The sequence below is a fragment of the Acanthaster planci genome, linkage group LG11 (genome assembly GCF_054643075.1).
Source record: "Acanthaster planci isolate LZ-2023a linkage group LG11, COTS_SCS, whole genome shotgun sequence".
Taxonomy (NCBI): Eukaryota; Metazoa; Echinodermata; class Asteroidea; order Valvatida; family Acanthasteridae; genus Acanthaster; species Acanthaster planci.
Window position 1 is genome coordinate 7,846,534 of NC_141787.1, and position 27,070 is coordinate 7,873,603.

The window sequence follows — 27,070 nt, forward strand, 5'->3', positions numbered from 1 at the left end:
TTTAAGATAAAAAAGTATTCCCCTGGATTAAAGCAAATAAGTTATTGTTTAACGTGACGAAGAATGCTATTTAGCAGAAAGTAACATCAGGCACCAACTGAGAGTTTTATTGATGATACCGGTATTACAAAAACTGATTCAACTTAGGACTATATACATAGATGACCACTTCACCTGGAACAAACCCATCAGTTATATTTCCACAATTATATGTAGGAATACAGGCATTATCTCAAAATTAAAAGCAATCTTTCCACAGAGCATTTTAATGACTTTGTATAATATCCTTATCTTACCGTACCTTTCATAGGCATTCTTGCTTGGAACAACGGTAGTATTAGTCATCTTAATCGAGTCCTTAAATTAAAGATAAAAACCATGCAGATTCTTAACAATGTTAATTTTCAGGAACACATTGATCCTCTCTTCAACATTATTGTTGCACATTGAAAGTTAAAGATATTTTATTCTCTACAGCTATAGGGTCCTTCAAGTTTCAACTCAGCAACCACAAACCTAAAGTAAGCAGGAGGTTGTGGGTTCGGGTTCCACCCGAGTAAGCTTGTGTCTTTTTTCGCAAGCTCTCGGACAAGCACTGAGCATATAGTGTTTATTAATATACACGTTGGGTAAGGGCAAAACCCTTTATATAAATTTACATCTCCCAAACGCAAAAATACATCTTGAAAACTCCCTAAAGCTATTTGTTCATTATTTATAAAAAATCCATTGTCACTTCACAAGACAATGCTATGGGTTTCATCGATCATATTCGCGCACTACAATATCTAGAGCAATTGTGAAACATGACGGGCGTAAGCTATGGAGCTCCGTGGACATATCCTTCAAAAATATTGCCATTTATCTTTCTGTCTTCAAGCGTAAATACAGAATTAATTGCACATGAACAGCGGGAAGCGACTATTTTACCCATTTGAAGCAAGATAGGGGACGGAGAGAACCCCTCCCAATGTTTTTCATTGTTTGACGAAATCTCAGGAATTCTTTTCAGACATCTAAGGGGGTAATAGTCTGGAATGTCTATAGAGTTTTGACATGGGGGTACTCCTCCGACCCATATCTTGCTGGGTATAATTTTAACCACAAAAGCAGCCTAGTAAATTCAATATTTTGGTTGTGCTAACTCACACCTATCTAGGCAAATATAGGACGACCTCAGCCCGACGTCCTTAGGCGTTAGTTTTACTTTCAACCTCGTTTTCACTGCTAACCCGTCACTCCCGTGAGTGTAAAACCTGTGAAACCTCTTTCCTTTGTTCTGAGTTGATTACAAATTATTCATTTTTAACTTTTGCAGTTAGTTATATTGTACATTATTAAGTCCTACCTTGCTCTATGTTCATATTACTTTGGAATGTAAATTACTACTCAGATTTTGTCCAATGTTAAAAATGTTAAAAAGTTAATCTTGAGGAAATGTCACTTCAGGAAGAGTTCGCTTTGTTTTTTAGACAAGAGGTGTTGCATGCCAAAACGCAACAAAGGCCGAGTTGAAGCACAGCGAGGCAGCAGACAATTCCTCATAAAATCAACACAATGAGTACATTATATGGGCGTTTCACAATAGTGCGCCTCCAAGAGTTTGCAACGCGTTGACCTATCACAGTGCGGGAAATTTGTCGACCCAATTCCTTTGGAAAGGGTCAACAGATTTTGCGCGTCGTGATTGACCAACGCGTTTCAAATTCTTGGAGGCACACTTTTGTGAATCGCCCGTATTTTGACCATGGTAACAACTGTGCAATGTGATGTAACGGTGTAAATACTAACAAAAAGTTTGGACAATATTCGAGCGTCTTTAATCCATTTTAAGTGGAAAAATATCATTTTCGTGCAGCTGTTGATTATTATTTTCTAAACCTGTTTTTATCCCTGCGAATAAATGTGCGCTATTACATTTTTGAATAATTTGTGAAGGAGATATCCATCGAACAACGTAACTGTAGGTCACCGTACCGCAACATTTATTTACGACTTATACACTGAGCAATAACTGTCATATTTGTACCGTTAAGCAAGTAAAGTATACACTTAAAGACGTTAAAACAAGTATTGAAAAAAGCTTTTAAATGAAATTTCTCTTAATATGAGGGTTATTAGAGCCGTAGTTTTTTCTTAAATTTTGGCTTTTATTTTGGCCTCAACTGAATTTTGAGATCACTTCCCGATCACAACAATTACATCTTTAAGCATAAAACACATTGTGTAGAATTCAAATCAATTTTACAGAGATTGACTGAGGAATTCGTGTTCATTTCCTTGAACCTTTTCAATGGATAGGAATAAGGAACAGATAAAAACAGATGTCAAGTCTAGTATTTTTCAGCCTTCAAACGTCTGAAGCTTTTCTTTTCAAAATTGTTAAAGTTTGTATAGAAACAAAACATCACTGTCCTAAGACCTAATGGGCACAAGAAAAGTTTGAACTTCAAATAATTAATAATTGCGTAATTCGAATAAAAACGATCCTTTCGTCGAGTACTTTCAAATGGTGATCGGGTTTAGTAGGGATTCGTTGCGTGCAGGCTTATAGACCTTTCTTTTGTCGATTAAAATGACGACAGCTATTTTCCCGTATTTTTGTATACCCTCAGGAATTATATAGAACTATCCGTTACACTGATGGTTGTTTTCTCATACGGAGCTCAGGTGGTTTATATGACTGTTGGTGTGGGCCTAGTCAGCAGGCTGATACGATGTATAAGCGCATTGAGAGTCCGTCGGGATTTGAAATGTGCCATATACACACGCCATAATTATCCCACGTTATTATCGATTTAAATTGTTTATGTTATGCTGTGTCATAATTCATTAACAATTTATACTAACAACCCTTAATCTTCCAATTTTAATATTTTAAACTTCAACGAGAAATCAGGAGTAAAAGCTCGAACGACCTTTACTAGTTGTTTTCTTGTGGGGCAAAAGCACCGAATGACGAGTACCATTCACTAATAAATGGGCACTAAAAAGCATCAGATGCCTGGTACTCAACCGCGCTCGGCAATGATTTCCCCGTACGGCCTCTGCAAATACTCTGGGCCTGGCACCAGTGACGTGCTCTCTACGCTGCTGTCAAGGTCTCGGTTTTCGTTAGATCCACGCCGTTGAAGCAAACACCAGCGGAGTCCAGTCAGCGTGCGGCTGCAACATCCGCACCTCCACAGGGCCTTCACTCCACCCCAAACGAGACTTCCTGTAACAATGTTCAAAGTTGAATGGAGTTTCTATATGTTTCGAAAGAGTTAATCTGCGCATAATTTTTAGGACACAGGAGATCTGTAAACCCAGGCGTATCAATATCACAGGAATGTCGCAGAAGGCATAATATCTATGTTCTCTGGAAATAGTATGGACGTTATATAAAAAGTCCGGCCTTCTAATTCGCGATGCCGTTGATCGGTTCATGTCGGTCATTGAAGCTGCTGGCGGCCATTTTATGGTATGGAATGCAAAGATAATGGAACGGCTTGCTCGCAATTGTTACCAAATCGTTTTTGGTAAAAATAGTTACGCAAGCCAACGACCACCTTGTTTTAGCAATGGTTAGATGGTCGTTGGCGGCTTCAAAGAATACAACAGCATTGCGAGTCCAGATGTTTGATATGACGTTCTTGGGAAATGCGCGTATGCCTTGTTTTATAGACGAATTTGGTGAGCGTGGCAACACTATCCCTGGTCATTTGCATCTGCCCCGCCTGGAGCGGAGAGCACCCGTGATAACTATATTATGCGGAGCTACGTTCAAGTCGTTTTTTTTTCTCCAGAATAAAAAATCGTAGCCGCCAGAACTTACCTGCGACAAAAACAACGATACTGAGATTCAGCAGAATCAGGAAGACTGCGAGGGCACCCTTCCTTTCCTCTTTAGACTGGCTATGCTTATCAGTTGGTAACAGAAGCAGAGAGGCCGCCAACAGGTTGAGGAAGATGGCACCAAGAGAGCACATCTGTAGACGGTGCTCCGCGGCGTCCTTCATGGGCCGAACGTAGGCGTGGATGAGAAGGAACCCGACAGATATTGCGATGGTGGCGAACATGGTAAAATGGTCGTCTGGCCCGTAGAGTAGCACGAACAGTGTCTGGACGATCTTGCGGACGAGCTCGACTACTTCCCAGTACCAGAACTGTGGCTTGTAATTTTCGCACAAGAAGGTCTTCCAGCTGATCTTCTCATGGCCTTGCCCTTCGGCAGAGCTATGTGGGGTGTCCGGTGCACGCCATGGGGTATTGCCGCCGTCCATCATCTGCTCGTTGGAGGCGTTGATGCTGTGATTACCCGTAGCCTGCCCGGGCAGACGACACAAACTCTGCTCCGCAGATTCCATTTGGGTGTTAGATGACGTACTTCCCCTTCTTCCACTCTCTCCACTCCAGATGCACACACTCTTCTTTTGTCTGTTACTCCTCCAAAGCAACAGGAGCAACACCAGCGGGAAGCCAGCGACATACGAGAGACTCACCCTGGCAGCTTGAGTGAAGTGAACGTGCTGCTCCGTGGTGCAGTCGATGGAGAAATCTGACCGAAGCCTCGTGGTGTTAAATACGTCGTTCTCATCCAGATAAAACAGGTCACAGCCGGATGGCAAGAGGGTGAAAATAACACTGGACAAACTGGGATAGGACACAAAGAGCAGCATGACAACAAATAAGTAACACCTCTGCCTGGCAGTTGCCAGAACCTCCTTGCGCCTGGAAACGGTTGTTTTCTTGACCAGTAAGCTGCAGACGGCGAGAATATAGAAGCTCCATGCTGCAAATACAACGCCCACAAGAAAGCCTAGCCCAGCCACAAACTCGATGTATATATTTGGATAAGTGAAATCGGGAAGGTAGCAACGTGGACTGACGATCAACTGCATGACGTTCACCTCTAGGAGTTTCACAAAGGAACCAATATCCTTCAAGGTTCCTGGCCAAGGAATTTCATCCAGGTCCGAGAATATCTCACCCATTACCTGGTAAAAACCCAGCATGATTTTAAATCTGGCCAGAATGAGACTGATGGCAGACCGGCTCGTCCGGCTGTTCTTACGTAAGTCCCAGACAACTAAAGCGATCACCAGTGCAATAAGAGCAGCGACTGCCGCCACTTCCAGCAGGAACATCCCTAGGGTCGGGCACTGAAAGCAGCGATCGAACCAGGAATAGTATCCCTTCTGGCACTCGGAGCAAAGCCACCCCTCGTAGCCGTCATCACAAGTCGGTCTGATGCTGTCCCCGTTATTCACGCAAGACTCTGCACGCGGGCAAGGGTGCACTCGCGGAAACGCCCCCAAAAAACTCTCGGCCCTGTGGTCTTTAGTCGCTGGTATTGTGCGCAGACTTTTGACAAACTGCTCATAGGATCGAAAGTTTCCGTCCGAACCCCAATCCCAAGTCCACCAGAATCCGGGCAGGAGGTGCTGGTACTCCCCTGTACAGTTGAGTCCCTCTGCTGGACACGGGTAGCACTCCCCGAAGCGATCCTTGCGGTAGTAATTATCCACACATGAACATGCACGAAAGCCAGCGTGAAGGTTCTTCTTGGTTCCCGTAGGACACACAACGCAGTCTGCAGGACTGATGCCAGGGTGGGCAGCTGGGGTGACATAAGTTCCGTTGTTGCACTTTTGACAGTTGATCGAGTGGGATTTGCCAGCAATTTGCCCTGTCTTGCTTTGGTAAAATCCTCCTGAGAACAGTCAAGTATTGTTACTATAAAGAGCCATTAAACCAGAAAACGTTTTAGTTTTAGAAAGTGGTGAAATAGTACTCAGAAGACTGAGCCCACGGTCTACGCTCCGATATTGGACAGGACTCTCAAAGTTCTGTTTCTTGGCCTGAATATTTGCAAGTTTTTTGCGAGTCAAGCTTGGATCAAATTCTTCTCATAAAGATCAAGAATGTAACTGGCCTTCACAGTTTGATCAGATTAATGCAGGTGGAATGGAATTCCCCAGAAAGTTTGTTAAGGACATCGTTCAGGGCTGAATTATCCAATGGGCATAGTACTTTGTCAGGTGCCTATACGAAAAAATGGAGCCTTCGAATTATCAAAGGGCTTACAAACTACCGTTGACATGCCATAAGACACAAATACCAACATCAACGCACAAAACTTCGGCTGTCCTCCCCATCTAGGTCTTACCTGCCGGGCAAGCGACGCACGTTTCCTGATAAGGATCCATCCAGTAAGCGCCATAGTGTCCTTGCGGACATGGTGTACATTGCCAGACTTGTTTGTGAGTCCGGCGGCATTGGAAGCCCGACCTGGACAGTACTTCAGCTATCTCATTCGGTACATCGATCGGCTGGGCGAAACCATCACCAACTAGCTCTCTGATAGGTATTTAAAGAACACAGGGAGAACATCGGTGTTATCTCAGAATCCTTCCAATACTGGCCGAAATTTGGACGGAAAAATACCCATTCAACCGAACCGTCCTTCTCGAAAAGTCCTCTGCACTAGATGCATGGACACCCGATCCGACTTTTCACCGCTACTTGGAAGTAGGTTGCACACCAAATACCCCATGCTATGAGTAGGTCGGTATCATAGGATCGTAGCATGGACTACATTCGTCGCATTCGCTAGACCAGTTTTAGCTTGTGCACCGCAGCAAGTGGCTCTTTGTTGCGTTGCAAGTGGGGGCGCTTTTCATGCCCTGCTTGAAAGTGTGGCGAAAGTAGTCCCGCCACGATCCTATGATACCAACATGCTTATAGCATGGCGTATTTGCTGTGCAAGCCCTACTTATAAATAGCGGTGGGTAGTAGGATCGGGTGGCATGGAATGGGGAATCATTAAGGTTACACTTCAGAAATGCAGCATACCTCTGTTAAAGTTGAACGTTTTTGTGGTGAAGCGAGCAATATGAGTATGTTTGCGGAAGCGCAAGGCAGCGATTTCTCTTTTGTGAATCTGCTACGTTTTGAGAAGAATTGTACGGAAATTCAACATTTTGTACAGTATGCTCTGTTCTTCGCTCGACATTTCCCATCACTTTTGATTTTATCACCTTCTGAATAGTTAATTGAACAACGCCATCGTCGTTATAACGACGAACATCTATGGTTAATCATTTTAGACTGTTTCCAATATTTTTACCTCTTTATAATGATGGAACGATTTTACCGCCTGCATTTTAATACTCTGGGCACACATCATTCAACTTACATTTTGAGGTCCGTCCGGTTTACTACTGGTGCAAACTGCAAACAGTTGTCAATCGCTCTGTTATAGCATTGAAAAAAATGTTTAAAACCTCATTGGAGTTGTTAAATCTGTTCAGATTTTTCCAGGTGCCTCCCTTTTTGACTTAGGAAAAAATGTTTTTCACGCACTCCTCTGACATGTAGGCAGGACATCCGTTTAATGATAAGACAGAGATCTTGTTAAAGTGCTACTTGCAAATTTTAAAGGGAAAGTGATTGAGGATCGAGGGGAGTGCATGTATGTGTACATTTTTTTATGTGACATGCATGACTATACACTGTTATCTTCCTTCGTTTTTCACAATAGCATGACAGCCGTCTTTGCCAAGAAATGCCCAGAAAATGACAGCAAACTTTTTATCCTTTAAAAATATCTACCACCTCGAAGTGCAGTATCTCTCTTACGGGACTACATTTGACGTCACATTATTATGGCGTTCTTACGTGTAACAGTTGGTGCCCAAGTCTTGCCAAACAGAATCGGGAACCTTGGCCAATTTAGCGCCATACAGAGATCTGTAAAAAGATCTTTCGTTAATGGAGGTTGAGCTAACAAACTACGGATATAAGAGAAAAGTGGATCAATATTGCGAGACTGTCACAACATGGGACCTATTTTGCATTATGTTTTCCCAACAGCAAGAGGGTTCTATTGCAGAAAATACGACAACTTCTATACCTACAAATGCATTTCCAAATGCGCATGCGCAAGCATAACCCCTGATATAACACAAGCCTTGACGTGACCCGCACGTCCCCCTATGTCCTGCGTAGCTAGCTTCTTTTTTTTCCAACACACGCACCGCTATGTACACGCGTTCTCCCTGAGCAACGTGTCGTTACTTAGTTCTTGACACAACTCTTACTCCGACACTTTCAACCGTGTGTGTTAATCGTGGATAAGGAGAAGTTTGTTCAGAAGTCTACAGGTAAATGTCGATCATGTGGCGGCCCATTATCACCTTCCGACTTCGACGTTCACTTGATCTGCTACAGACATCGGTTGTGCAGCCAAGGTCTTTATAAACCTCGTGTTTTGGCTCGCTCTCGTCGTCCGAATTACGCCGAGAATCGATTGGTATTCTTGTGTGGCACAACGGAAGTGTCACCCCCGACATAGACAGAGCTCCTGCGCTCATTTCAGTTCTAAGCCTGCAGTTCTGACAAAAACTGTGGACAGTCTACGTCCAGTTGGCGATTTTCTGCCCTGTTTCTCTAGGGCACTCAAGAAATTCAAGAACTGCTCTTGAAACCTCGCTTCAAGAGCAGTTCCTCTTCCTCGCAAACTCTGACAACCCTGCTCATTATTTTCATGCCTTCTGTTTCTGCTAGAGTCAAAAACACACACCATCTCAAAAGAAATTTTTTGCCTGCAAAGGCTCAATTGACCTTTCTCTAATTTTCCGCCCTACTTTTGGATTTTTGGGCTGATGTTCCAAGCCTTCGGTGGTTGAACTTTGTCTATGGTTTTGATTTAATGCGATGAGGCTCTCTTCATTTGAAATCTCTGTTTTATTCATCGTTATTCATTTTATTTTAAAGATGGCACAAATGTGAGCACAGATTGCACGAAAATATGTGAATTTTACATTTTTCAGTGAATATCCACACTCGCTCTTTATGAAACCCTACAAAATCTCATTTTGTTTGTCATTACCTTTGTACACGTACACAAGAATTTTAGCCTTCCTACCTATGAAAGGTCTTTTGCCTTTCATATCCCAATTTCTAGATGATAATGGGCTGCTTGGCTGCTTGGCTGCTTTTGGTTTGACCCCAACCACCTCTTTACATAAGAGTCTGTTCTTAAACAACCTTTGGGAGGAACATCCGCTGGTTCCAGGGAGCGTTTGGAGGATGTATCTTTGTTCTTGTGTGACCCTTCTGCAGATAAATTTGGCGAGTCTATGCTTCAAGAATCTAAATGCCTCAAGGCAGATGACAATTTAAGTCTTGACATACCCGGTGATTACTCCCATTTCTCACGGCCAAAGAAGCCGAACTTCGTTGAAAACGTTTTTCTCTCTGCAACAAAAGACAGCCATAAGTAATAACAACTCTCCTAAATCCTCCAGAGGGCTTTACATCAACGTTCTTCCTGACTCCAAAGGTGTGATGGCTTCCTGTCATAAGTATTCGTCTGAAACATTCCTGAAAGGAGACCGTACTGTTACGTCTGCGGTCTTCTCAAGGACCACCAACGTTTTTGGCTACAGCCCCTCACCGACAGCATGTATATGTTTACCTGGATGATTTGTAGTTAGTGGGCTAGTCTTTTTTGCCGTACTACGCTTTGTCAAAGGCTACACAGCTCAAATTGGACTTGGGTTTCATAGTCAACCAGGACATGTCTTTTTGGTGCCTTCACAGAACCGTACCTTCCTTGAGGCCTCCCTGTCTCACCATGTGGGCATGTGGGGAAGCCTCCTCCTCCATGTGGCTCTCTCTAGACAAAGAATGTATTTATTTCTTCAAAGAGAATTTTTCTAACCCAACCTGAGTACGGCTTCAGCTCCGGCTCCTCGCCTTCTTGGCGAACTTTGATGGCACTGTACCATACTACCATTTGCCACCCTATCCGACTACCCACTGCTACTTATAAGTCAGGCCTGTGCAGTAAAATAACCATGCTTTAACCGTGATGCTAATGTATTTTCATATGATGCAATACAGTCGGCAAACGTATAAGCGAGGCTTGTTCGAGCCTTCTGCTTGAAAATTTTCGTGACGCTGACTAGCCTCACTTACACGTTTGCCTACTGATTTGCATCATACGAAAATATATTAGCATTACAGTTCTTGCAGGCTATTTTGCTGCACAGGCCTCATTTATAAGTAGAGGATCGGGTGCATTTGCACATAAGCCCACTTCAGCCTTTTCATCCCTTCTCAGAACTGTCCTCGAAAGGATGCTGTCTTTACCCTCATTTGGATGAACTCTCCCATTTGAGCTTACCTGCGTTTGAGGATGTGTCGTCAGAATCTCCTCTCCCAGGGTCGTGCCCAACAGCTAGCCTACCTGTACGCTCACAACGAACGCTTCGGAGCCTGAACGACATGCACCTCCAGACGACCCATCCCTTGCAGGATCTTTATTTCTGTTAAAAAAACTCTTTCATGTCAACTAGCCCAAACAGACTGTCCTGTGATTTCTTCAGGCCACTTGGACAGGGCCATCAGCTGCCTCACTCGTGTCAAGACAGCGCTTCGGTAGTGGCTCTATCCTTCCCTGTGTATGCTAAATTTCCAGCTCGTCAGATAGTGCATCACTCGCTCCCTAGATCTCTCTGCAGACAAGGATGTCTGGTAGTAGAAACCATTCGTCAGTGCAGCACATTATCAATATATTTTCCCTTGGAACTCTACACATTTGCCCTATACCTAGGCTTCCAGTTACAGACGTTCTGCTAAGTGCTGATCGAAATCCGGCAAGAAAAATGCAGCTTGACCATGTGTCCTCCATTATTGACATGGCAAGCTTTGTTTCCAAAATACTTCTTCCAGTCCCTTACAGTGATCTTTAATTAGCCTGGATACTTCCGACCCTCCTCCAAAGCAGCAGACCTTTCACAAGATTCTGACTGCTTAGCAGCTGGAAGTAGATAACCGTCGACCAGCAGATTATACGACATTCAGCAATAGCACCATTTCAAATCATGTGCACAAAAAAGTGTTGGGCATCCATTCCGCATCTTTAGCAATCATCAGGGATGTTTTGCTGTATCCCCTTTTCGATCCAGGCGACAAGTCACCACCATTCATTGTTACTGAACATTCAAGGCATTTGTCGATGGATCTAGCCTATCCTACAATGCTTGCATCTATCACCTGATGAAGGAAATGTGTCGCTGAACAACCCTTTACTAAGCTAAAATATCAGGCTGGAATCTTGCACTGTTCTCATGAAGCATCTAAAAAAATCATTAATCGGCTGGGTCTTTCTCACTTTATTCTCAACCTCACAGTAAAAACGGCATTCCTACGTTTACCTGTGTCCACAGCTCATTGCAGGATTGAACTTCATGGTTCTCTATCGAAAGAGGTCTCCTTCCCCCAGACAGAATCCCTGACCAAGTCTAATCACTTTCTTACAGACATTTTTTGTCTTTAACTTGACATGCATGCATGCAAGGTAGACAAGTTAATAGTGACCTGTCGGAATACATGTACTGAAATTCTACATTGTTCCCACCATAGAACTCCGAGGTGACTTCACTCAACTATTCAACTGTTGGATTGTGGAGGTCTCACCCTTGCCAGAAGCGGGTCACAGCCTTATACATCAGCTTCTGCAACATCACCAATGGAGCCACCAATGTTGCATAATAGGATTCCGCATGTTCTGTATCTTTAGAGCCATCAAGTTCCATCTTCGACTTCTGACCCACTTGAGCCCAAGACCCAGCTTGAGGCAGGCGAGACTCACCTACAACAGCCCTAGATCTCAGGGCGAGGTCTCAGACATGGAGCATGAAAACATCGTGATCTCTTTTCAGGGCATGGCAGTTTCAAATATTATACGGGCTACATGTTGGAGAAGCCTGTTAACTTTTGCATCGTGCTACATGGGAGACGTTCTCCAAACTGGGAGTTCTCAAAACTACTGCACGAACAGCAGCCAGGAATCAAGATGAGAAGTCGATACATCCTCAGCAAATGTTTTAGATGTCGTACTCATGGGTATGTCTTGACTAAACTTGGCTTCTAAATATTTGTTTCAATATTTTGTTTCTGGCTTGGTTAATTTCTTTCCTGGTCCGCACACTGCGCGTTCCCGCCCTGTTTCTATACACTCCGATGCTACTCTGCATTTGTAGGTATCGAAGGTGACGTATTTTCTGCAACAGAATCTTTCCAAATCCAAGGGGATATTTCTCACCTTTTATATCAGCCCCCATAGTGATTGATTCCTCTTTTAAAAAGGTAGCGCGCTACACAGGGGCTTGTGGGAGGTACGGTGTGTGCGGGGTGACGTCATGGTCTATGTTTTGTTTCAGCGGTTATGGTTGCGCATCCGCATTTCGAAATGCATTTATAGGTGTTGAGTAGAAAATCCCCTTGAACTTTGGGAGATTTTTCTACTTGGAATCGAAGGTAGCTCAATTGCAATTCGCCAAGGTTGACGTCTTGATTATCAAGCACCTAAGGGAAAGCGCACTTACACTTGCTGGAGAGTTTTTCTTATTGTTGCGAAAGGTCTGGATCCTAAGGCTGAAAGGTTCGTCTGAAACATGTATCTGCTCCAAACAATAAAAAAGAAAACATTGTCACAATTTACTGACCTTTTGACTGATCCCATATCTGTGACTACCCCGTATCAATCAACCTCCAACCCAGTCAGGAGGTGTAAATAATTACCTTTTCAAAAAGCACACACTTTTTAGCCAATTTTGTTAAGCCCCTATACAGCTATGGGATCGAAAAGTATAAATTAATTAACCAGACTATATAAACAAACTACAAGAATTCAGACTACATTCCACATTTCCAATAAATAACCCAGGTTAGAATTAATTCTTAATCTATACTCACAAGTTCACCAATTTCGTCTCATAGAAGACCCAATCCGGTAAATAGGTAATAGGATTGTCAAATATCATTCTGTACAAAATAACGGATAAAACAGATACAGGCCCAAAGCAAATGACATCTACATTATTATCCTAAATCACAATTTGTCCCCAAATATAATAGCAGGATTGCTCAGTAAATACAATGAGATGACTAGTCAGATGTCACATATAAGCACAACAGTACATGTACAATGCACAATACAAACTCTATTCTAACAGTCGCTACGTTGTGCCCCGAAAATCACACAATATATTCGACAAAAAAGATAATACAAAATATGACTTCAACTACTGAAATATACCTTTCCCCAAGGCTTATATGGGAAACATGGCCGGCGCCAAGCTCCCTGCAAAACCAAAGGACAGACAGAGAGTTTAATTAAGGCTCTACACAGTTCAAAACCTAAAGAAAGCGACCACCTTGACACAGCGCGCACAGGAAGCGCCAAAAGTCTAAACTTTATGTTAATTGCCTCTGTGACGCGTATTGGAAGGATGAGGGTGCCCTTACTCAGGCACGGTACCTACATAAACTAGACAACTCTCTGGCCCCCGTTGTAAGTCCTTTCAGTCCTACCTCGTCGAAATGCCGACGATAGTAAACAAGGTTTTCCACCTTGATAAATAGCATTCTTTAATTTATCCTACTAAATTACACCTGGGCCTGCAACGTGAGCCTACTACAAACGTTGAGAAAACACAATATAACAAATAACAATGCAAGCTATCCAATACATTAAACCAAGCCAGCCTCAACCATCGGTACTGGTTTTGGAATCGGGCCCAAATTCCTTTCCGAAGAAACAAACAAAACGTCAGTGTAAGAGCTTCCCTAAATTGACAGCCACAAGTACTGTCGTCATTTTTTTAATGGATCAACAATACTGCCTGGTGAACTTACACAGTATGCGTTTATCCACCAATAAAGCTCTTGGAATAAAAGGAAAATAAGGTCAGTTTGTCTTTGTTATTCTATAAGGGCCCCCTTCCCAAATCGCTTACAGTTCTTTCAGTGACTCCATGCCTTTGAACGCTCCACTATTCAGAGAACTGATCTTGTTGCGATGTATGTACAGGTTTTGGAGTTCGTGCTGTGACCGAAGTAGTTCCTCTGGAAAAGTTGTCAGCTGATTGGATGAAATGTCTCTTCAGAACCTTCAGTTCAAGATTAATCAAACAAAACTGCCTGAAAAATAATAAAACGTTGCCTTTCTGAACCAAATTATGAGTTTAAAACCAAGGACACAAAAGAATATTCGAAATGCTCGTTCAACAACAGATGTTGAGGCCAAAAAAGGAATACATGACACGGTCTAACGCCGCTATGCATCTCTGAGGATTGTGAACCTTTCAGTTCCCGAGTTATTCCCACGTCAAAGAATTAAGAAACAATCGTGCACGGGACGGTCTTCATTTATAAGCCCTTGGGACAAGGAGTTCTTTGGCTTTCGAGCTCCAGCTAAACCATTTCTCTAACAGTCATGGTCAAAAGATGTAAAAATGTTAACGCACAACTGAAGCTTTAACAGTACTCATTGGAAGACTTGCGTTATCTTGGTTTACGCAAACACGCACCGTACTAGACGAAAGTGAACATGCAGATCTTACAGTGATGTCGTAATCGATGTGTTGATGAACAGATTGAGCGGTAGGCCTCTAGACACAAGCTGGTTGTTGGATAGTATTCTGAAATCAGATCGTTATGGGTATGGTGATTTTACCACATGACATTGTATGTATCTTTTCATATTTTCGTCTGAATGCATAATAAAGTATCCTTCCAAACGCACATCTAATATAGCTAATGTACTCTAAAATACTTACAAATCACCAATGCGTTTGGAGGTCGCAAACATGTCTTCCGGAAGAGTGATCAATTTATTATGTGGCAATTGTCTGCAGTGCAACCGAAATCAGACACAATGTGATACTAAGGAAATATGAGAAATTACTGTCCATAAAGCTGCAATATTAGAACTCCCCGAAGTCATGCGACTCTGAGTGAGCACCCCACCTAAACTTTCCCCTATAAAAGCCCCGGTCTTCTGCGGTGCAAAACTCAAAAAAAAATTGACATTTTTAAACTAGGCTCGTCAGTATAGTATACTGTAAGTACATAGCTTACCATTGAATTTGGTCATATCTTGGAGTACTACCGAAAGAAATGGTATCCAGTTGCTGTGTTTGGGGTTGTACAAGACAATGTGCAAATGCCAAAGAGAAAGGAATCTGGTTCTTCAGATTTCCCAAGTGCAGAAAGCAGCGAATCGAATGGGTACAGTACCGGTACATGTACATTGAACATCAGTACGTGTTTTACAAATGTACATGGCCTACAGGTTGGCTCCACGAACACTAACGAGATACTAAGAAACGGCGACCTCGTGCACACAGGAAAAATTACGACTATAAAGTCTTTTTACCAAGCACTTAAAATTCCACTTTAAATAAAAATTAATAGCAAACACGATTTAATGGGATTTTCTGAAGAAAAAAAATAACAAAGCCGGAAAACTGAGAGAAAGTGATCCCCTGTACATTTTCAATTGCCCGCTCAAACTTCTTGCCACAAAGGCCATTTGTGCGCACGCCTGCACAATTATGAATTTATTAGTGCAAGGTCTTTAAGTGGACACAAGAGGTCGCAAAGCAAGTAACGCCGCGCAAAGATGAAAAACCTCAATAGCCAAGCATAAACATTTAAGCAGACAAACGTCACGGAGGATCCCGACTTGGTCAAGTCTAGGCTGTAAGGAGCTTAAAGCTAGGTGACGCCATTGGTTAAATCACAAAAAATGTGGCTACCAACAATCCTGGAATATCTTACTTAAAAGAAAGCAAATAATACCCCTAGTCAGTGAAATATTTTCACCCAGAATTCAGTAGTTTTCGAAAAAAACAGAATCTTTGTCCTTTTTTTCTCATGATGACTGGCCAACCCTTGTTTAAGAATTTGTTCTGTTTTAACTATCCGTATCCGTTAACTGGCGCCGATTTTTGTGTCGCGTGTTTAAAGATGTGGGATCCATTATAAATGGATAATACTAAAGGTACCAAACACGCACCGGCAGAAATTCACAAACGCATTGAAAACTGAAACAGTAAGAAAATAAGTGTAAAGTATAAATTATAAAAGAAAATGGATCAGTTCGAAGTTAAATTTTATCTACTAAAAGGGACTTTCTTAACGCCAAAATTTTCGTTCCCAATACCCGCCCCTGAAGAATAATGGTACATTTCAATCTGTAACATGGCGGACGTTCCCAGTTCATGCACAGCCAGATTTTCGTCAACAGAAGCCACGATTTTCAGACGTTAAACTTTCCGTATTTCAAGATTTTATTTCATCTGTGCGCATATTATTAGTAAGTAAATTGAGAATGTATTTTAGATTTGCTCTGACGCAAAAAATCCACAATGTTGAATTTTAGAAGAGACATATTACTTCAGAGTAAATTTACTGATAACTCTTGGCTGTGGAGAAAAGCTCGTTTAAAAGGAGCAACGACACTTGTCGTGCTTGTTCACCTGTGGATGGACCCCTGCGTGTAAGTTGCTGATCACTCAGACCGCCCTGCAGTTCATGGATTTTGCGCAAAATAAATTACAAGCTGTTCTTGACCGTTCAAAAGGCAGTCTGAGTTTTTCTTAGTTTCTCTCAAATCAGTTAACTCAAACATGACATAAGTCAGTGGAATGAAAACTGTGGTTAATTTTATACCCCTAAATCTGCCAAATCTTTAAAATCACGGGAAAAAACAAAGGTGTAGGCCTAACCTCCCTTTAAAGTATACATTAACATCCTTGTGGGTGCCTATACCAGAAATCATTTATTTCAGCTCCCCGGTATGCCAACGAAGTAAATAATAAGAAATTGGATGCACAGTTTCTAATAAAACTAGAAAATTAGAACATCTAAATATCATTATTACTTACAATTTATCGAAGCTTTTCACACCTTGAAATGCCCCCGGAGAAACACGTTTTATCATATTACTACCCAGGTCACTTAAAAAGAAAACGAAAGACGTTTTGCCGTATTAGTATTGAGCTTTAAAAGGGATTTTTTTTTGCCACGTTCGATTCATAAATGCAATTTCCTCACAGCATTACCATCATCATACATTTTGATAATGCTGAGTCTGCTACTGTAAATTTATTATTGTCAAGCATATAGTGACTAATTAATAACATTAAAACTGTAAACCAGTAAGCAAACTTTGAAAACATCCAAAACGGGGCAGAAAACATTTTCCCTAGTCCCGTTCACTTCAGCTGTATTTTAGGATTTCAATGGAACGGTTTATGTATACTAAATTTACCTTTAGGATTTTAGGGAATGATTTCTATGATGTACATAACGATCAAAGTTTTGCACTTACAGACGATTCACGTCTCTCTCGTAATACTCCACCGAAGGATCGACAAAAAGCCCGCTTGGGATCTCCTCTACTTTGCAGTTGTCAAGGACTCTAAGTTTAAAAAAGAAGACAGTTTGCCCACACCACAACTGTGAATTAATGCGCGTCACCTTCAATTACATTTACCAGAAATTCAAACTACGCATGAACCGGGCGCAAAGCCTTACTCTTCGACGAATAATTGTGTAAAATGTACTTGGGGCAGTTGCTGGTGCTAGCGAAACATGAACACCCTCTACACGTCGTGTACATAGGCTTTATACGTGTTAATTTTCATATACTCACAAAGATACTTACAATCGTCCCAAGTTCGTTGCCTTTCCAAACGTATGAGTCTTCAAAACGTTCAAGTCGTTATCGTAAAGAATTCTGCCATACAAAAGGATGGATCTTTTTTTCACTTAATTGTTGAGCAGTTATCAGAGATACATGTAAGTTTAAAGATCATGATTCGCCAATGTTTTTGATAAATCTGCGTCGGTGATAAAATTTGTGTGTACATGTACATGCATATTGCTGTTACATTCGGCATGGGAATTACGACCTGCATCCCCTTTTTATAAGCCATTACGGATGCTTTTCGATTTACATTTGTTGTATTTCAGTATGAGGACTTTGCAAAATGCGTCGTGTGAGGAACAAAAGCACTGAGCTGCAATAACACTGACAGTGGGCTTGCAAAGAAATTGTAGATGGTGAACATTTCTCATTCTTTTGAAACAACGACCATCCAAATCCACCTCTCATACAATCAGAAAGGCCTCTAATTCCCGCTCCTGAATATTTCAGTTGCGCTTGCTCTTAGTTCACACTGATCGTCCGAAAACGTTCAGGTCATGGCCATCGTGATCAGTTGAAAATCTGACCAACAGAATGATGTCAAAAATAAATAGAACTGGATGACTTACATTTCCTGGATTTGAAGCCCCTCTGTAGCAGCGGGTCCCAAAGTCTTGAGCTTGTTACTTCCCATATGCCTTAGGCACAGTAAAGACGTGATTCATTAATGAGACTTGCCTGACAAAAATGATAAAGATCTATCTGGTACTTCGCCATGTGCAAACCACCAGCAATTCAGTGCAAATAACAGTTGCATTGGTAGAATGACGCGGAAAACAATAAATTTCGTAATGTAGGCAGACAGGGCAGGCGTATTAATTGCGTTAAACTTTACTTCAATGTAAGTGTCGACTTCTTAGTTTGGAAAAAGTATCAATGTACAATTTACTTTTTATCTCTGAAGTACACATTTATTTCAATAAAATTAGAAATGTTGGTCAAAATTTGCTAAATAGAGTGAGTTTTAATCAAGCCTGGGTTATTACTGTATCAATTAAAATATGGTTATAATTCCTCTACGTCGAATTCATAGAGGCTCACCGATGGCAAAGGGATAATTTAAATCGAACCAAGTGGCTTGAATTGAAAACATTTCTGCCGACCCAGATACATGTGCGTTCATAGTTCTTATCAAAGAGCCATGACGTTTTGGCCCATTGCACATCTGGAGGGCGGAAACCCCTCCCCCAGAACACGGCTGTGCAGTGATCGATTTTTTAAAACCTGGCCTGCATGTACATGTCCCTTATCATTACAGGTGAAGTTTGAACTCAATCAGACATATATGTTCTTTTGTTCTTTTGCTATGCGTGTCAGCCTGCGTGCACTAACCGCAGCAGTGAAATAGTGTAGATTTCATATCAGATACTGAAAAAAATCACTCCATCCTGCTGAGCTTTAAAATCCTAGGAAGAGCGCTATGTCATTGGGAAGAGTATTTCTTTTGGAAAACTCGTATCGCAGTTTTCCTTCTGTATGATATCCAGTTACCAGACAACCCCTTAATAGCCATTAGAACAGACCTACCGGTACCTAAAGGGCGCACACGGGATACTCACAGTTTGGTCATTCCCTGTGGTCCCGCTAAACCCCTTGCTTGTACTTCTCTTATGCTGTTTGACTTCAAATCTCTGTGGATAACATTAAGTGCTGAACGATTTTCACATATGAATCTTCTGGAACAAATCTGCACTTGCAAAGAGACGCCATGTTTTACAGATTTTTACACACAATAAATTGGACAATTTTTCTTAAAATGCATACGTCATGGAGAAAAGTCCGCTCCCTTTTTAAACTCAATTCAGAGGTCTGCATCCAATAAGTCATTAAATTTCACGCTCATGGCCATTGCAGTTGGCTTTGGCACGGTGATATCGCAACTACGTCGAACAAGAAAAAGGTGGAACAAAATACTTACAACTTTAACAATTTCTGGCATCTTTTAAAGGTATCTGTCTCTATCACCTGCAGGTTATTACTTCTGAAAACTCTGGATAAAATTTCGAAAAAGATATGGGGTAAAGACGTGCTTCCAGTGAAATGTGATTCCATTCATTCAATTTTCGAAAATTGCCTTCAATATCTGAATCTTTAATAGACTCAATTCTAACAGTGACAGCATTCCTAATCGTTTGTCATCCTGCCATAATAAAAGAGCTGCAGTATTCAAAATACTTAAATGTGACATTATTTGCAAAGTTGTCGTTGTCATTTTTGTTCTTGAAGCATTCTGGCTTACACTGCCTGCAGATTGACTCCATTTTTCACCAGTGGCTTAATGTCTCGCAATTCATTTTCTCCTGCAAATCTGGAGAGAATGGAAAGTATTCCAGTTACTACTTCCAATTACGTACAAATTTGAAGAAGCTCCTTGTTAAGTTCTTAATGGCTGGTCAGGTCGTAGTGCGGCACGATCAGTGTCGTGATCATTCCGTGTTAATGTACGGCCGATTAGTTGCTTAAATGTTTCGTATTTGACAGTGCAGCAAGCGACAACAAAAAGGAAAGAAGATAACACAGCAGATCCAAAGACTGGACGTGATATATATCTCTTTTTCCTTGTCTTGTTGCATATTTCAAATGGTTATTTAATATTAAATTTACATGACAAAAACTCCACTTTAGCATGCTCTACTGGAAGATTAAAGTTTAACCTCTGCGCACCGCAGACCTTTTGTGTAGATACTGGGCGCGTCCCTTCTCGTAAAACGTTGGATCTGCCACTTGAAAACACCTTTCTATTGCATTATGTGTAATCTTTATCACAGCAGATGGCTTGCACAGCTTTCCACATTTTCAGTACTTACAGTGATATGACAGTTTCAGGTAGTTCGAATGGCGTTGAAATACGATTCTTTGTAACATTCCTGTGAAAAGAAGGGTACTTCTTTAGTTTCAGATGGCCACAATCCAATTTTAAAGAAGATATCAGCCAAGCGTGTACTGGCAAAATAAACTCTTTACCTCCTTGTGTGTTACCGACATCCAATGTTAGAAAAAATGTAGACTTTTTTGCTTAACCGTTTTCAGCTTTGCAAGGCGTGAGAGAGAATCCCGTGGAATGTGTTCCGTTGTACCTCCTATGACCCTGCACATTTTTGTACAAGGGCCCAAAGCTTCATGTGCGTCACCAAAAAGAAGGATCCTCTTTTAATACCACCATTATCAAACGTTAACTTATACGGAATGGGATTGAAAATATGAAGAAAAACGTGTTCTAAGTGTAATTTTGGGCATAGGCTGAGATGAAACAACGGCAGAGAGAAACAGAGTAGAACTGGCAATATGGTGGACGCACCTATACCAAATGTAAATGTCACGAAGCTGAAACAAATTCCGTGGTTAAAGATCTGAGGAAAGGTTGTCGATTTGTAGTTGCATCACTTTGCAGATGCAAGCCACAAGTGGAAGTCGCACTGTGACAAATCTCACGTAAATCGACTGTGAGTTGAGAGTTTCAAACCTCAGGTAGCCCCTGAACACTCATACAATAATGAAGCTGGACCACACATCAGCCGTTCTCCACAATGACATGTTGTACAAAGACCCCCCCCCATCCGACAGGTTTATTTCCATTGATAAACCAGGATTTTAGAGTGAAATGCTGCTCTGTAAAACGTGGCATCAATATATTATTGCATTAATGTGATACACAAGCCACGCAAAGAAGCATAGTTACCAATGTCGATAGCTTGTATTGAAGTGAAGTAATTACTGTTGAACTTAAATGCAAAAAAACTTAGGAAAGAAACGAAATAACCTATCAAAGGGATGCCCAAACCGATAACAATAATTACGGACAAGGTAGTCCTGTTTTGCGGCCAAAAGAGGTAACTCATGATAGGTAAGACAATCACTAGTTAAGATTGCGTGCCCTTGTTAGATCTATCATGCTAACCGCGTTACAAGGGCTCTCGGCGCTAAAGATCATCTCAAGAAGGCAGAGCAGTGACGGAGAGCAATGGTATGTATGGCTTCGTCATAGTGCAGAATGCGGTGACGGACCCAGAACCATATTTTTGAATAGGGGGCAAACTCGTTTTAAGTTTTGGGGCCGAAAGGTTTGAATTTGTCCCATACAATCTTTCATGGCCTTTCTGAGGGGTGGGGCTTTAGGAAGGGAGAGAAATGAAATACGCCAATAATAGTCTTCTTCTTAATACTTTTCCAACCATGGCTCCTCTTGGAGAGAGGGTGTGGTTCCTGTTGCCCCTCGCCTGGATTCGCTCTTGCAGGCGGTGATTTTTTTTCACCCAATAATCAGTAAGATCTGGGCCAGTATGAATTTTTCAAGATTATATGTGCTACTTTTTGAACTCTGTTACCTGGTCCATATTTTTCGGAGTTTTCGTGGGGTGTGGTGTGGTGTGGTGTGGTGTGGTAGCCACAACATTGCTGCACATTCATATCGAAAAGTCTGAAATAGCCTTCAATCTGATCAAGATCTGACGTCCAAAATGTCTCAACATTGGAAGGCCTTGGTGTCGAAGTGACTAACTGTGAAATATAATTAGGCCTATTCTCAATCTGAAATCTGATCTGAAACAGTGCCTGTTCGAAATGAATATGTAATGAAATAGTAGTGAAACTGACGAGGAAGAACAAGTGTCCGATTTTGTGATTAAAATACCTGACAACTGTATAACCGAGAGTCTGATGTATAACTTTAGAATCGTTTGTAGAGTGATACAGAAACAATAAAAAGTCAACCTAAAGCTCAATTTACACTGTACCTACGACGTATCTCTAACGCACTGGTGGTTTGCAAGTACATTTAAAATATTAATCAGACCATTACAAAACTGATAACATTGGGGCTCTTTGACATTGGACTTATCGTAACTCGCTACGATCCCACATGTATTCCGAAGTCGTTGTCGTTAACATTCGAATAGTATAATGGTTAACATTTTCCAGGGTGAATACACACTGATTAGCGGATGTGTGTAACTATTTTGTAAGTCACGTTTAAAAATGTGATGGATGTATAGGTAATAAATAATAATGCAAGCCTCCCCAATCACATTACTGTACATCCCAATTGCAGATTATTGTCAAAGAAACATACTTCCTGTGCCGACATTATTTTCTTTACAGGTTCACTGTGAAATTTCAACAGAGGCTTAAAGCCGGTCACAACATGCTGTATGTTTCCTCCAAAACGGACCCGCGTCCTTAGCCATGAGGTTGCTCGAGTGATTTATCGTGTGGGGAAAAACCTTGGCTTGGGGAAAAATCGAATCTGCCACAAATAGTGCTAGATTTGATTCCATCTATATAGGGATAGCCCCCACACTATCAAGTACCAAACGCAAGCATTATTGAGGGTTAAAGAGTTTAGGCCTCTCTTAAATATTATTAATTCATTCATTCTCAAAGGTGCTATTTTTAAGTTTAGGTTCGTGCATGACCCATTGCTATACTCACAGCGTTATAAGTGACTCGAGTTGTAACAAGGCATCGTATGGTATCCTGGTCAATTGATTTCCACCCAAGTTGCTGCAATTGAAACAAACCAAGGTGTAAAAAGACAAGGGATTCGAAAAAATATGAACAACAGTGTGAACGCCCATCATTTAAAAGAGATTTACTTCTCGGTATTTACAAATTCACGCCAAGTACATTTGCTTGTATGTGTCTGTAGAGTTCGAAAGAAACGCACCTTAAGTATGATTGTTATGCTAAGAGTTCGGAGCAAAAAAAAAATCAGATTTTGAAGACCTAGTTGCAGGAAACCTTGTCTCAGAACAGTAAGACAGCCACCATGACGAGGATATAAAGCAGTGTGCCATTTTATGAAGGCAATCCGATGAAACCTTAAAGGACCTTGACATCAAAATTTACTTTAATAGGTAATATTCTCGTACCCTTAAAACAGAGATCGCATTTTGACATCCTTGTATGGTTATTGTTATTGAAAACTTTTTCCAGGCACTCTGTTTCCGACAATTAGAGGACATTGACGGCACCATAAGAAACGTTATTTATTCAAAACTTTCATACTAGTACAATATGGGAAACGTGGCATACTGGCTTGCTGCAATGAACTGATAAAATTACGAATCACCAAATTTAAACAAAAAAGAAAAATATCTCGAAAGTTTGGCAAATTGTTGTGAAGAAATCTGTAACATCGACGTTTCTCTTTTGCTGAAAAATTGAAATTCGGTTTAACGTGAAAATTCGGTACCTTTAAAATGATATATCAAACATTTGAAATTCTGGTCACACTGGAGCATTTAATTAAAAGAACTCTGACTTAAAACAATCACAATGCGGGGGCTCTTTAAGGCAGTGTTTAAGGTTTATTCTACTGATTCTGTACTCCAGAGTGCAGGAAGAACAAGTTTTAGTGCTGTAAAACTGACGTTTCTTCCTTGGATGACATAACACTTTGGCTAAAACCTACTTTTAAAATGTCACCACAAACATTAAAAATCTGTTTAATTTGGGCATAAAGAAGCATTCAAAAGAATTAAATACAGTTACACTGCTGGGCCCTTTAAGGCACTGCTTCCACTGATCATAGATTCCAGTGTTCATTCACTTTAAGAGAACCTTAACCTAGAATGGAAAGTAAATCAAATTAGGAAATTCTAAAACGTCCTGGTTCAAGTTTGCGAAATGTACACGGGCCGTCCTGTGCTGTCAACCCAGTTTAAAATAACAGTGTCCTCATCACAGTAGTCTTCACGCGGCTCAGGGACGATAAAGAAAGTCTGTCATAGGTATCGGATCTAGCACTTACACAAACGGGGGGGGGGGCAGCTACGTACGAAAAGGAAATGGTTTGCACCCCAATTGGAGTTGAACCCAAATGCGTGGATGGCATATGTTACCTGTAGTAGTTTTTGTCCCTAAAGCTGCACCCGGTTGGAACAAAAGAAGGTAAGGAGGGATTGAATCCCAGTGGAGCAAGCGCGTGGCTTTCCACAACTCCTTGACACCGCGCTAAGAATACAGTGTGAATGTTTACACTGTTGTAAACGCAAATCCTAGTACATATATATAACCATAATTCAAGTATGTTTGATGAAACTGCCATTGTTCTGTGGTTTTGTTAACATTAGCAAGAGGATCAAAAATAATGGTCAGTCAGCAGTTCCTAGACAAGTCTTGATTACAATCATTTAAGTGGTTTGGAAACCATTCTTAGACTAGTCCAATGATTTCGCGTGCCTAACGCTTCGGTGAATTTCAATTGTGCTAAACAGTGATCGAAGAGGCCATTTCCATATGCTCGTGTCGTGTTGTACGAATGGGAGACCGGACCCCAAGTCTCCCGTAGACTCCTGTTAATCTGAACTCGTGCTCCACCTGGTTGTGTTGCTCGTGCCAACACACCCATGCTCTCCAACTCATGAACGGCAGGAGCGCAGTCAGTCAGGCGGGAAGTATGTACTCTTACATTACGTGGTTATTTCCAAGATGGCAGGAGGGGGAAGTTTCAGTTTGTGTGACGTGATCCGAGAGTTATGTGCAAGCAATACTTCCTGCTCATCTGAACATCGAGAGTAGCCAAAGTGCGCGTGGCCCTTAGGTCCTGCCAACTTCCTCCAAAAGATTTTCTTTAATAGAGGTCCAAATACAAGGAAGGAGAAATCCACGAAACATCTTCATTTTCAGTTGCAGTTGCAGTTTCTTTTGTGCAGAAAGTAAACTGACTGACTGCAATGGAAAATGTGCGTATCAAAGAAAATTATGGAAGTCTAATGTGTCCTGGGGTTTTTAGCGTGTATACTATTTCCTTATTGCCGATTTTCCGTTGCTAATTTTGGTGGTCTGTGGATTGTTGTTTGCTTATAAGTGGTTTCGATGCTTAATAATTTTATCTAAATATATTCAACTACAGCACTTTCGAATTTATTGGTGGCAGCCGCTGGTTCTAGAAATTGGGCAATGCGTATGGTTAGTCTTAATTAATCATTACAGAGATACACGATATACTGCATGCATTTACCATTTGAAATAAGGTGATTCTTGAGGGTGTAACAACGCTATGTTAGGGCTCTTTTGATAAACAGGAATTAGCTAACCAATGAGGAGGATTCTCCCCCTTTCTCTGTTTGTTGCTTTTCGCTTAGTTTTTGTGAAAGAGTCAATTACCCTCAACGAGATAGTTGTGTTCTTCGACTCGCTCTGTCCGTCTGTTCGACTTCGAATAGGAAAAACAATTATGAAGAACTTTTCATGAGATTTTATGGGAATCACGCGTTGATCACTTGAAGTTTTTGGGTGGTTTAAGTGACCTGACGTAATGATGACGTCTTAAAGCGTGGGTGGGTTGACTCCAAATTAGGTGGAAATCGTACATGGATTACTTTAGGTAAAGTTTATGACGTTGTCATCAACTTGCCCTTACTTGATTTTTTAAGAATTCGTAATTTAGCTTCCAAATATGGACACCGGCCATCATTTGGACATAAGCACCAAACGTGGCACAAAAAGGTTGACGTTTGCAAATAATAAGCATCATGATGACATCACTTTGGAACAACTTATGCCATTATGTTTTACACGTCTCAACCTAGTCGGCCAAGGAATATTGAAATCAGCGTGTACTGCAGTTCTGACGTGGTTGGCTGGATAGTTTTAATCAGCAGTTCGGAGATCGAATCCAGGGTTGGCATTCTTGTAAGAACTGTTGTTTTTATGTATAATTTACTAAACGAGGTTAAGAATTAATGTAAACGTCTACACTGGGAAATAGGAGGCCACGTGGTCGTAGTTTTCAGCGTCACAGTCGTGTCACAGTTTCGCGTCAGCAACCGGGTGGTAAAAGCATGGTTGGCTGTTTTAAGAAATTGGTTAATATCTCATGATAATAGTTTTGTTCATAATGACCGGAACAAATACAATCGAATGTTTCCACATCAAATGTCTTCTCATACTTACAGCACTTGCGTATCGTTCGGTATCCCCGTCGGTAGTTCTGTGAGACCCCTCTGCATGCAGTCAACCACGTTTGGCCCTTCATTGCTGCATTTACATAACCTGCAGGCTTCCTCACTTGCCGGTACCGCCATGGCAAGGGCCGCACACTTCACCGCGACGCAGAGCGCCAATTTTATGAAATACCCTGTTGTCTTTGTTCCCCTCATGTTGGGGATATCTTGAACAGTTATGCCCCGAAGTCCCGATCGATTTCAAGCTTTTAATACCGAAAGAAAGGGACAGGATTGGTTTACTTGGCTCAATATTCTCTTAGACTGCTGTAAGAGTGGAGGCTCCGATTTATACAAATTTCCCAGACCTATGTGGGCGTGAAGGTCTATACCCATAGCATAACTTCCTCGTTTTACATGTACAGTGTTTCCCCGACTGTTGTAGTGTACTGTTGCGAAATGCATATTGCATAAGTACTAGAAAAAAGAAACCTCGATACGGAAACGACGGGGAAGTAACTTCCAACTATCTGCACCATTCAGTTCTTTGACGATTAAGCATTTAAACAACTGGAGAGTAATCTTGAACAACTGCATTACCGTACCTTGACTTTTCAATAACCAGAAGTACTCT

At 41.4% G+C, this 27,070-nt stretch overlaps 1 protein-coding gene across 1 annotated transcript; it reads right to left on the reverse strand.

Annotated features, from left to right (window-relative positions):
• Positions 1-62: 62 nt before the first annotated feature.
• Positions 63-26,923, reverse strand: LOC110986895 (uncharacterized). The gene is made up of 20 exons (XM_087143597.1): positions 26,447-26,923; positions 22,979-23,050; positions 20,359-20,418; positions 19,791-19,859; positions 19,470-19,541; positions 19,111-19,182; positions 18,121-18,189; positions 17,510-17,581; positions 17,174-17,263; positions 16,728-16,799; positions 14,616-14,687; positions 14,400-14,477; positions 13,794-13,937; positions 12,751-12,819; positions 12,381-12,455; positions 7,663-7,734; positions 7,181-7,237; positions 6,152-6,342; positions 3,818-5,695; positions 63-3,217 (listed from the first exon to the last, which is right to left on the reverse strand). The coding sequence occupies exons 1-20, from the start codon at positions 26,650-26,652 to the stop codon at positions 3,012-3,014; spliced, it is 3,696 nt and encodes a 1,231-aa protein (XP_086999723.1). The 5' UTR covers positions 26,653-26,923; the 3' UTR covers positions 63-3,011.
• Positions 26,924-27,070: the final 147 nt, after the last annotated feature.